The sequence below is a fragment of the Lytechinus variegatus genome, chromosome 9 (genome assembly GCF_018143015.1).
Source record: "Lytechinus variegatus isolate NC3 chromosome 9, Lvar_3.0, whole genome shotgun sequence".
Taxonomy (NCBI): Eukaryota; Metazoa; Echinodermata; class Echinoidea; order Temnopleuroida; family Toxopneustidae; genus Lytechinus; species Lytechinus variegatus.
Window position 1 is genome coordinate 32,458,457 of NC_054748.1, and position 12,986 is coordinate 32,471,442.

Genomic DNA, 12,986 nt, shown 5'->3' on the forward strand with positions numbered 1-12,986 from the left:
TGGCTACAAGAGATTTTCCATGCTCAAAATATGTGCTGAGGAATATACCATACAAAAAAAACAATCCATTTGACACATTTGTATAAATCTAACTGAGGGTCTTATTTACACCGGAGCCTCAATTACCCTTCTATGATTTCAATAACTACCTTTTGTCAAAAATTGATTACATGCAGCATTTGCTAGTAGGTCCATGCATGCAGTAACGTCAGTATACCCTGGGAGGAACTTCCCACAAGACCGAGTGTCCACGACCTTCCCCACTGACTTCACAAGTATAGCAGACCTTCTTACACGGAATGAAACACAGTTACCCATACAATTCTCACCTCTGTGATAAAAACCATCAAGGAAACAAATGTCATTTTATTTTCGGAAATACGAACCTTTTAGATTAACGAACCTTATTTCTTATTCAGATTTACGAACCTTCGGAATTGCGAACCTCATTTCCTTTTCGGATTAACGAACCCTCGGAATTACGAACCTCATTTTGTTTTCGGACTAACGAACCTTCGGAATTACGAACCCTATTCTGTTTTCGGATTAAGGAACCTTCGGAATTACGAACCTTCGGAATAACCGAACCTTCGGAATAACGAAGCTTCGGAATTACGAATGTATGCGGAATTGTGCACCTCGTAAAATGGGCGATCATGACTTCTTCTTTTTTCGGGGGGGGGGGGAGTGAAATCTTGTCCAACTAGCTTTTTTTGCGAATTCGTAACCAGTAAAAATCCGACTCTACATCCGTGCATGATGGTTTTCTTTTAGACAATATAATTGTTCCTTTCAAAGATTTTGTGATAAAGTCAGTACCGACGACTGATTTTTATCAAATTTTCGGACTATTTGAAGTTTCACTAATTTTGTATAGTAGTTATATCTCATGCTGAAATATACACCAAAAACATTTGATTTGATTTTCTTCTCTGACGCTCTCAGCGAATTTCTTCCAAATAATAAGTTGGTTATTTCGGATCGATTTTCGCCAATTTACATATATAGCTTTCCACGTTCAATAAAAATCTATCATTGATTTCAGGCGACTTGTTACTTTGGGATAATAGGTCACGTCGATGTTTTTTTATCCTAAGAATTACGTTGATCGTTATCGATTTAAATCTGAGTCTCGAATACAGTTTTTGAAAAGGTAATGCAAGAATTGTGGTTTTGTTGAATATTTTCCATTGTCAATTTTCCACCTCATGTTCCTGTGTTATGTTTTTTTTCGTGTTATTTATTATTATTATTTACCTTATTAGTTAACTTCATGTTTTCCTTTAGTTATATTCCAATATTCCTAGTATCTATTTTTTGAGGGGTCCACATTCTACAAGCTTTGCTTTTCAGTGGACCCCGCCATTTTTTTTATGATATATAATTATATTGATTTTATGATATTTAATGATATTGATTATATTGATTTAAACTTGACATGTATGTTAATGCCTATTTAAATCACTTGTCGAACATGTTTATTATTTTTTTCAAAGAAAGATTGCACTTCAAAATGAAGGTTATTTTGGTAACGGTTTTTTTTTTGTTTTGTCACATCTGCCGGAACTCCAGAGGGTGCTGTCTATGGAGAATAATACACGCAGCACCCCCCCCCGGAAAATCTTGCGGGTGCTTCAGCCCCCGCTTCTTAGTGCCATGGCCTCCTCCATAGTATGTAGATGCTACCTTTAAAAAGTGCCCTTTTCCAGATGAGGGCTTGATTTCGACAATATTTTATATATATTGTCAAAACAAAATAAAGGGTTGGGCAACTTCTAAAGGCCACCGTCATGTAAAGAACTTGTTTTATGCGATAAAAAACAATGCCTTCTTTGTTTGTTTTTTCAAGAGGAAAACCTAAATAGGCTTTACTGTGTGTAGTAGAAATGTATCTTTCTTCCGATTGGGCTCTAAAAACATTTAAATTTAATCAATAAGGGGATTTGAGTATTTTAGAGCTTACGTGTGACTGTTCTTCAATGTACCACAGCTCTTCTACGTGTCAATTGTCGAATATTTTCTTCTCAATCTATTCCAAGATATCAATGCAAACAAAAGTAATGTTTTAAGAGTTCTAAAGACAATCAACTATTTTTGAATATATAAAAGCAAAAGGGGGAAAGGGTGTCCTAGGCATGCTCCTGTTGGGTTATAGCCTTTACTGTGCTGGAGCATTATTACAAACGGCAGAGCAATAATGATATTATAAAAATATTAATAATAATAATAATCTTAATAATATCAATAGTGATGAATGTATATATAATAATATAGAGATAAAAAAATGAGTTATTATAACAAAATACGCAATTTACCTTGCCGATGGCTTTTGTCAATAATTATTATTCTTTTTAAAGTAAGTTGGGTCGGCCTTTTTATAAGGATATTCTTTTCCTTTTTGGCTGCTTCCCTCCCAATGCTTTTTTTATGTCGTTGTTGATATGTAAACTTTGTTCCTATGTATTTTACCACATTTGTGTTCATTTTTATGCAGAGAGCAAAATAAACTTGAATTGAATTGAATTAAAACATGATATTTTGCATTTTGTGTCGAAATATGGAGAGGGATAGGCTAAATTCGGAGGGCTCCCGTGGGCTTGAATAAACAACAACAACAACAAAAAACTTTCTTCAGGAATCATTTTAACTGATGTCACATACACTGTAAATACTGTGGTGTTAAAACTGACACCAATTGTTATTTATAGAGGACCACACCATGAGGCGTTAAAATTACAACCTAGAGATTGAACATAACACAAAAGAGTGTAAATGTAACAACCAAAGGTGTTGTAATAACACCTATAGTTGTAAGACTAATACCACCAACTTAACACCGGTGTAAAAGAACTGATGTGGTCCTCTATGTACACCGGTTAACACCACAGTTTTTTGTTGTGTACATCTGTCTTTTCCAAGTCAATAATACAAGTCAAACTGGTTTTGTAAAGTAGCGGGAATGCCGGGGAGAATGCAAATTTGCCACTTCGGGGTATCCAAAATATATATATTTTAATAAAGTTAAAATATGGATTGAGGTAGGGTACAGTCGTCATGATTCATGTGCCAGAGCTTCATTAAAGCAGTAACCTGCAAAGCAATTTCTCCTGTAAATTTTCCAAGAGAAACAAATTAGAAACAACTCAAACAAATAGTGTTTTACCGATACCGAAATGCATTTTGCCCGTATATATCATACATTATGGTGTGGCAGACACACCAGCAAAAGCGATACGATAAGCCGATGGAAGCTATTGTGTTGAGATTGTGTTATCTCGAATGACGTACCACTGGTCGCTTTATCGTCCGATTCGTGAGTGTGACTGTGACATGGAGGTTGTTTTGGTCTCGATTTTTGCGCAATATCACGTCTTACATTTTGACATATTTGCCCTCTTTCTAAGCAAATTAAGAAACTAATACTGTCATGAAGCATATCACTGTTTTCGCTAATATATTGTCTTTCATGGAGAGCGGTTACATTGTGTATTAATTGCTGCTATTTGTAAAACAGTTTAGCACTCTGTTTAAAACTCTGTTTTAAATCATAATTTGCATAATTTACGTAAATTAGCTAATAATAAACAAGGATATCCCAATCATTTTATGACAATTTTCTTCCCTTTCTTACCCTCAGTCTTTATTTCCAATTTTAGGGCAGTTCTGGTGAAAACATATACTTGTTTTCACTAGATCGACATAATATGCAAATTTATGCAAATTACTTGCTTATTTGCATAGATACAGCGTGTCTCTTTGGATGAATCTTTTTCTTTTGACTCAAGGAACATTTGTGCCAAGTGGGACATTTGTACTAAAAAATGCAGCGTTCAACCTCTTAACAAATCTACTATATTGTGGTGTCAGGTTATTTAAAGACATGTACACAAATGAAGCAATTTTTATAATTATTTCTTTTTCGGACAAATCAGGTGATATGGAAAGCACAACATCCGGGGATTCAACAACTGAAAGCTTCACAACAACTAAAATGCCTACTTCCGCAGGTTTGTTAATGTTTCTCCTTTTTCTCTTTCTTTATATTAATCTTTATCTATATTTCTCTCCTCGCTCTGTACCGCACGGTTTCACTCTCTAAGTTAAAGGCTATTGCTGTTTACCCATCCATCCATCTGTCTGTCTATCTATACATGTAGATTTATCAACTCATAAATGTGTTGTTGTGCGAATGAGTTTTGTGCTGCCTACATATAAAAAATTGCTGAAAGATTTGAACGGAAAAAAGATTTTGAGATGTAATATTTCGTAGATTTTTTTTACACTCATTATACAACTCTTGTGAAAAATAATGAGAATGGAAGGTTAGGTCATGCATGAGTATAAATCAAAGATTAAATAAAAAAATCACAAGTTTTGAAAGTCACAAAGAGTCGTTTTTCAGATTGTGTAAGTACGGGGTTAGGCGAAGATTTTTTTTTTTGTATGTGTGAATTTTAAAATACTTATGTTTCACTATCCATTCCACACAAAAGTTTGATAACGTTTGGTCATAGTTGAGTGAACCCCAAAAACGTTGTAATATATCATCATATAGGTTTTATGGCAGTACCCCCTTTAACATAAAACACGTGTCAAAAATTATAATTGTAAGTGGCTCCCCTCCCCCAATTGAACAGTTCTCCTCCTCATTTTCAAATACTGTATCCATAACTGATTAGTCCATAAATTTATCTGAACCTGAGATATTGTTAGGAAAAGGATGACTTTATACAATATAAAGATTATTCATTCATAAATAGTTTACAAGTTTGGTCGCCCAACCAATAAGTGTAAAAAAAATCGGAAAGTATGTTTGTCGATAAAATGATGGATGATAAAAAACAGCAATTAAGTCACATTTAAAAGAGAGTGCCCCCCATTGTTCATATCACGACCCCTCAAAATGAGTCTGTGACTTTGAAAATGCCATTCCCCCTTCTTGTTTGTTTGTTTGTTTGCATTTATTTCTGCGTTCAAAAACACAATACAAAATTATTTATAATTACAAAATACAAAATAATTCATAATATAAACAATGTGGTCATATTACATAATAAATACAAATAAGGATGTGAGTATAAATTAATCTTTTATAAATGTAAACATATACATTTAATGTAAAAAATGAACGCAGGAGACCGCCATCGTGAGCGGCTAGGCTTGAATTGATGGCGGCCTCATAAAGATTCGTGACTAAGATTGATATTTACTGACCAAGTGGGTGCATTGCAAGTGCAGGTGCTGGTGCTGTGTATAGCAGTTGAGTAAAATCAGAATATTAAATAGCGAATGTGAATATTTGAGTGAATGTTTTAATTTGGAGGGTGGGGTTGATAAGATTGAATGATAGTTTTCTTTAGAGTGGCTTTTAATGAGTATATGGTTGAACACGTTTTAATATTGTTTGGAAGACCATTCCAAATGTCAGGACCATGGTGTCGTATTGATTTAGAGGCAATTACCAGTCTGGGGTTAGAGAGATGAAAGTTTCCGGATATGCGCGTTGGGTAAGTATGGACAGTACTATTAAATTTGAACATGTTATCAAAAGACGAAGGGAGCAGATTGTTAATATATTTAAACATAATTATAGTTATTTGAATAGTATATAAGTCAGCAATTTTTAATGTTTTCAGTTTAAAAAATAAAGGATCGGTGTGAGCCAAAAAATGTGATCCTGTACAAATGCGAATTGCTCTTTTTTGTAATTTAGAAATAGAAGTAAGTTTTGTGGAACCACAATTAGCCCAAACAACGTTACAATATGTTATATACGGGAGTATTAACGAATTATACAATAGAAATAAAGTTTTGTGTGGTAAAATAAATTTCAACTTGGAAATTATTCCAATATTTCTCGAGATACATATCATGATATGGTGCAGATGTTCATTCCAAGACAAAGCTTGATCTATGATGACGCCTAAGAATCTAGATTGAGTCTTCCGCTCTAATGGTGTGCCGTCAATCTGTAAGTGAATTGGAGAATCTGTAATATGAGAATGTTTAAAATGGATGAAGTGGGTCTTTTTCGAGTTCAAGGATAGTTCATTAGCTTTAAACCACTGTGAGACTTTAATTAATTCAATATTTAAGATGTTGTTTAAGGAAGTTATATTTTTATGAGAAAAAAATATATTTGTGTCGTCAGCAAATAATACAAATGATAAAATGGAAGATGTATTAATAATATCATTGACATATAATAAAAATAAAAGGGGGCCTAGAATGGAACCTTGAGGGACACCACATTGAACTGGAGGTAAACTAGAATCGTTGCCATTAAAAGTGACATATTGTTTTCGGTTTATTAAATAATTTTTAAACCAAAGGAGTGATTGACCGCGAATACCATAATAATTAAGTTTTGAAAGTAAAATATTATGATTCAGTGTATCGAACGCCTTACTGAGGTCACAAAATATACCAATGACATGCTCTTTGTTGGTTATGGCGTTTGTTATTTTATCGTAAATTTGGATTAAAGCCAAGTTTGTGGAATAATTTTTTCTAAAGCCATATTGATTAGAAATTAATAAATTGTGTTTGTTGATAAATTCATAAAGTCTATTATAAACTATTTTCTCGAGGATTTTGGATATACTAGGGAGAAGAGATATAGGACGATAATTGCTTATTTCATGAGGATTGTCTTTTTTGAAAATTGGATTGACTTTGGCGATTTTGAATAAGTCAGGAAATATACCTTGTGAAAGAGATTTATTAAAAACATGACTAAGAGGGTTTGCAAGCGGATGAATTATTTCTTTTAAAAGAGACATACTAATTTTATCATGCCCATGAGATTTGGAGCTATTAAGAGACCGTGTAATGTTGAGAATTTCTGTGGGGTTCGTAGGGTTCAGGAAAAATGAATGTGGATTAGGTTCGGGGAGGTAATCTGTGAAATGCGCATTTTGGCTATTGATCTTGCTTGCAAGTTCGGGTCCGATATTTGTGAAAAATGAATTGAATGAGTTTGCATGAAGTGAAGAGTCAACTTTGGAACCATTTAAAGTCATGTCATCAGTAGGTGGGGGATCTGCACTTGTTCCCATTAGTTCTTTGATGATTTTCCAGGTAGTATAAGTGTTTGAACTGGCATCTTTTATTCTATTAGTATAATACATTTTAAGTGATAAACGAATTAATTTTGTTAACTTGTTGCGATATACTTTGTATTTTTTTAAATTGGCTTCAGTAGGATTGCGTAAATGTGACTTGTAAAGGCAATTACGTGTCTGTATTGATTTTAATAAACCTTTTGTTATCCATGGTTGTTTGGGTGTTTTTCGATTATTTTTTACTTTTCCTATGGGAATATTCTTTTCATAATAATGTTGTAATTTATTATTTAAGAGATTATACGATGTGTTTGCGTCAGTTTCATTATAGACATCCTCCCACCCCTCAAGTAATAAGTCTTGCTTCATTAATTCAATATTACGTTTAGATTCTTTTCGATATGAGTGTTGGTTAATTGATTTGGGGCACGGTAATTTCATTTCACAAGTTAAAAATATTGGTAGGTGGTCTGAAACTTCAGAGCATAGAATTCCTCCTATCATTTTATTATTCATGTTGCTATGTACGTTGGAAAAAATATTGTCAATTTGAGTAGATGAATTTGGGTTGATTCTAGTGGATTTATTGATGAATGAATGGAAGCCGAATGAGTACATTAGTTTCATAAAATTGATTGAATGATTACTGTCGACCGAGGGTAGGAAATTGATATTAAAATCACCAAAAATAAAAGTATGTTTATTTTCATTACCTATTGCATATAAATATTGCTCTAGCTCTTCACAAAACAAATCAAGATTAGAGCCTGGTGGTCTATAAATCAAACCTATGATGATATTTTTAAATCCTGTGTTTTCAATTTCAATGAACAAAGACTCTGCATGCAAGAGTTTCACATCGGAACGGATCTTAAATTTTAGTTTATCAATAATATATTTTTTGACATGGGTAAAAAAAATCATTCTCTTATAAACATGATGTTAACTCTGAGAAACGAGCCATTTTTTGACAAATATTATTTGTCATGGCGGACTTTGGACAATATATTTTCTAGATTCTTGAATACGTCTTTCATCCTTGAAGCGAAAAGCCGAATTGATATGATCATGAAGTTGATAGCATTTACCGTATCCATCATAGCAATAATTAACAATCTTCATTTATCATTATCATGATGATTATTAATATGATTTAACATTAATGATAAAAACGATGAAAATTACAATTGATGACATTGGCCAGTGAAGGTCTTATACTGGCGTTCTTCTTCAAGCCAATGTGCTTACGGCTCCCACCGGCATGCAATTATTACTATTTTAACAGTATTGATTTATTTTGTGTTTTATATGTTTCATTGATGTACGGAAATAATCACTCCATTTTTTATGTACAATAATTGATAATGATGAACATAACAGTAACGATATTAGAATGATTCAATATAAACAATACGTATAATGATGAGATAATTACGACACAATAGTACACATGGATAGTATTGTTTGTGTTTTATGGGCTATTGCTCAGATAATTGTACATTATCACAATCATTCAGATATCGACGAATGTACATCGGGCACCCACGTCTGTCATGTCAACGCCGAGTGTGTGAACAACATAGGAAGTTATACGTGTGTATGCCTAGCTGGATATACTGGTAATGGATTTGACTGCGTTGGTAAGAACACGATTTTATTGTATTTCGACCCAAATAATATGCCCTTAATATGATAGCTAATGGTAGCCTTGATAATGTAAAAAAAATATCAATAGTCATCTTGATAATAATAATAATAATAGTAATAATAACAATAGTAATAATGATAATATTACTACCCTGGCTAGCCACTTCCGTTAAGCAACTGCTCTACCAGTGAGCCCTGCATAACATAGTGAACAAATCAGGCTTAAATCGAGAGTGTCAGAAAAATTACCGCTAAATATCAAACGTGTCCTTAGGTAAACTGGTGGAAAGAGTTGCTTTCTCAGAGTTAACATCATGTTTATAAGAGAATGATTTTTTTTACCCATGTCAAGCCGAGTTCAGGCCTGGTCATAGTGTAGAGACATAGTTAAAGGCCAAGTCCACTTCAGAAAAATGTTGATTTGAATCAATAGAGAAAAATCAGACAAGCACAATGCTTTAAAAATTTCCTCAAAATCGGATGTAAAATAAGAAAGTTATGACATTTCAAAGTTTCGCTTATTTTTAACAAAAATAGTTATATGAACGAGCCAGTTACATCCAAATGAGAGAGTCGATGATGTCATTCATTCTCTATTTCTTTTTTTTTATTGTTTGAATTATACAAAATTTCAATTTGTACGAATTTGACGATCAGGAACTCCTTGCCTGAAGCACAAAATGTTAAAATAATGGAATTCCACGTGTTGAGGGAAGAATGAAACTTTATTTTACATGACAATGACGAGAAAATAAAGATATTTCATATAATAAAATACAAAGAAATAGTGAGTGAGTGATGTCACCAGTTCCCTCATTTGCATACCGACCGAGATGAAGCATATAACTGTTTTGTGAAATGAAACGAAACTTTAAATGCCATAACTTTCTTATTTTACATCCGATTTTGATGGATTTTCAGTGTTATGCTTGAATTTTCTCTTTTTATTTAAGTCAAGTTTTTGTTGGGGTGGACTTGTCCTTTAACTTTACAGATGCTATCTTTCGGGAAATGAATGACATTACGGCTCTAATTATGCTCGATAGGAGTTAAACATTTGACAAACACTTTGGTAAATACATTTGTTACTGATATCTATTCATTCTACTTGTCATCAGACAGTTTCGCTCCGCGATGCACGACTGCTTTAAGAACACAGTAAATATATTATTTTTTTATGTCAAATGACAATGAACAGCTGCGAGTACTTTGTCGAAAATTGGTGAACCCGAAAAGCAGTTTCTTCCTAGATATAGGAACTGAAAACAAAATCCCTTTGTGTATTTTTTTATCGAGAATTAAACTGTTGTTTTATTCAACATTTTTTGACAAAGTTTTGACAAAGACCTATTGGATATTATTTGTCATGGCGGACTTTTGACAATATATTTTCTAGATTCTTGAGAACGTCTTTCATCCTGAAGCGAAAAATCTGAATTGATATGATCATGAAGTTAATAACATTAACCGTATCCATCATAGCAATAATTAAACATCTTCATTTATCATTATCATGATGATTATTAATATGATTTAACATTAATGATAAAAACGATGAAAATTACAATTGATGACATTGGCCAGTGATGGTCGTATACTGGCGTTCTTCTTCAAGCCAATGTGCTTACGGCTCCCACCGGCATGCAATGATTACTATTTTAACAGCTTTTATTTATTTTGTGTTTTATATGTTTCATTGATGTTTGGAAATAATCAATCACTCCATTTTTTATGTACAATAATTGATAATGATGAACATAACAGTAACGATATTAGAATGATTCAATATAAACAATACGTATAATGATGAGATAATTACGACACAATAGTACACATGGATAGTATTGTTTGTGTTTTATGGGCTATTGCTCAGATAATTGTACATTATCACAATCATTCAGATATCGACGAATGTACATCGGGCACCCACGTCTGTCATGTCAACGCCGAGTGTGTGAACAACATAGGAAGTTATACGTGTGTATGCCTAGCTGGATATACTGGTAATGGATTTGACTGCGTTGGTAAGAACACGATTTTATTGTATTTCGACCCAAATAATATGCCCTTAATATGATAGCTAATGGTAGCCTTGATAATGTAAAAAAAATATCAATAGTCATCTTGATAATAATAATAATAATAGTAATAATAACAATAGTAATAATGATAATATTACTACCCTGGCTAGCCACTTCCGTTAAGCAACTGCTCTACCAGTGAGCCCTGCATAACATAGTGAACAAATCAGGCTTAAATCGAGAGTGTCAGAAAAATTACCGCTAAATATCAAACGTGTCCTTAGGTAAACTGGTGGAAAGAGTTGCTTTCTCAGAGTTAACATCATGTTTATAAGAGAATGATTTTTTTTACCCATGTCAAGCCGAGTTCAGGCCAGGTCATAGTGTAGAGACATAGTTAAAGGCCAAGTCCACTTCAGAAAAATGTTGATTTGAATCAATAGAGAAAAATCAGACAAGCACAATGCTTTAAAAATTTCCTCAAAATCGGATGTAAAATAAGAAAGTTATGACATTTCAAAGTTTCGCTTATTTTTAACAAAAATAGTTATATGAACGAGCCAGTTACATCCAAATGAGAGAGTCGATGATGTCATTCATTCTCTATTTCTTTTTTTTTATTGTTTGAATTATACAAAATTTCAATTTGTACGAATTTGACGATCAGGAACTCCTTGCCTGAAGCACAAAATGTTAAAATAATGGAATTCCACGTGTTGAGGGAAGAATGAAACTTTATTTTACATGACAATGACGAGAAAATAAAGATATTTCATATAATAAAATACAAAGAAATAGTGAGTGAGTGATGTCACCAGTTCCCTCATTTGCATACCGACCGAGATGAAGCATATAACTGTTTTGTGAAATGAAACGAAACTTTAAATGCCATAACTTTCTTATTTTACATCCGATTTTGATGGATTTTCAGTGTTATGCTTGAATTTTCTCTTTTTATTTAAGTCAAGTTTTTGTTGGGGTGGACTTGTCCTTTAAATTTACAGATGCTATCTTTCGGGAAATGAATGACATTACGGCTCTAATTATGCTCGATAGGAGTTAAACATTTGACAAACACTTTGGTAAATACATTTGTTGCTGATATCTATTCATTCTACTTGTCATCAGACAGTTTCGCTCCGCGATGCACGACTGCTTTAAGAACACAGTAAATATATTATTTTTTTATGTCAAATGACAATGAACAGCTGCGAGTACTTTGTCGAAAATTGGTGAACCCGAAAAGCAGTTTCTTCCTAGATATAGGAACTGAAAACAAAATCCCTTTGTGTATTTTTTTATCGAGAATTAAACTGTTGTTTTATTCAACATTTTTTGACAAAGTTTTGACAAAGACCTATTGGATATTATTTGTCATGGCGGACTTTTGACAATATATTTTCTAGATTCTTGAGAACGTCTTTCATCCTGAAGCGAAAAATCTGAATTGATATGATCATGAAGTTAATAACATTAACCGTATCCATCATAGCAATAATTAAACATCTTCATTTATCATTATCATGATGATTATTAATATGATTTAACATTAATGATAAAAACGATGAAAATTACAATTGATGACATTGGCCAGTGATGGTCGTATACTGGCGTTCTTCTTCAAGCCAATGTGCTTACGGCTCCCACCGGCATGCAATGATTACTATTTTAACAGCTTTTATTTATTTTGTGTTTTATATGTTTCATTGATGTTTGGAAATAATCAATCACTCCATTTTTTATGTACAATAATTGATAATGATGAACATAACAGTAACGATATTAGAATGATTCAATATAAACAATACGTATAATGATGAGATAATTACGACACAATAGTACACATGGATAGTATTGTTTGTGTTTTATGGGCTATTGCTCAGATAATTGTACATTATCACAATCATTCAGATATCGACGAATGTACATCGGGCACCCACGTCTGTCATGTCAACGCCGAGTGTGTGAACAACATAGGAAGTTATACGTGTGTATGCCTAGCTGGATATACTGGTAATGGATTTGACTGCGTTGGTAAGAACACGATTTTATTGTATTTCGACCCAAATAATATGCCCTTAATATGATAGCTAAAGGTAGCCTTGATAATGTAAAAAAAATATCAATAGTCATCTTGATAATAATAATAATAATAATAATAGTAATAATGATAATATTACTACCCTGGCTAGCCACTTCCGTTAAGCAACTGCTCTACCAGTGAGCCCTGCATAACATAGTGAACAAATCAGGC

General features: G+C 33.0%; 1 protein-coding gene across 1 annotated transcript in view; it reads left to right on the forward strand.

Moving 5' to 3' along the window:
- The first annotated feature begins 3,937 nt into the window (after positions 1-3,937).
- Positions 3,938-12,986, forward strand: part of LOC121421981 (fibrillin-2-like) — a 29,358-nt gene continuing 20,309 nt past the window's right edge. The window contains exons 1-4 of the mRNA XM_041616783.1: positions 3,938-4,007; positions 8,582-8,704; positions 10,613-10,735; positions 12,644-12,766. Coding sequence (XP_041472717.1) covers positions 3,938-4,007; positions 8,582-8,704; positions 10,613-10,735; positions 12,644-12,766 — 439 coding nt within the window. The remainder of the gene's footprint in view (positions 4,008-8,581; positions 8,705-10,612; positions 10,736-12,643; positions 12,767-12,986) is intronic.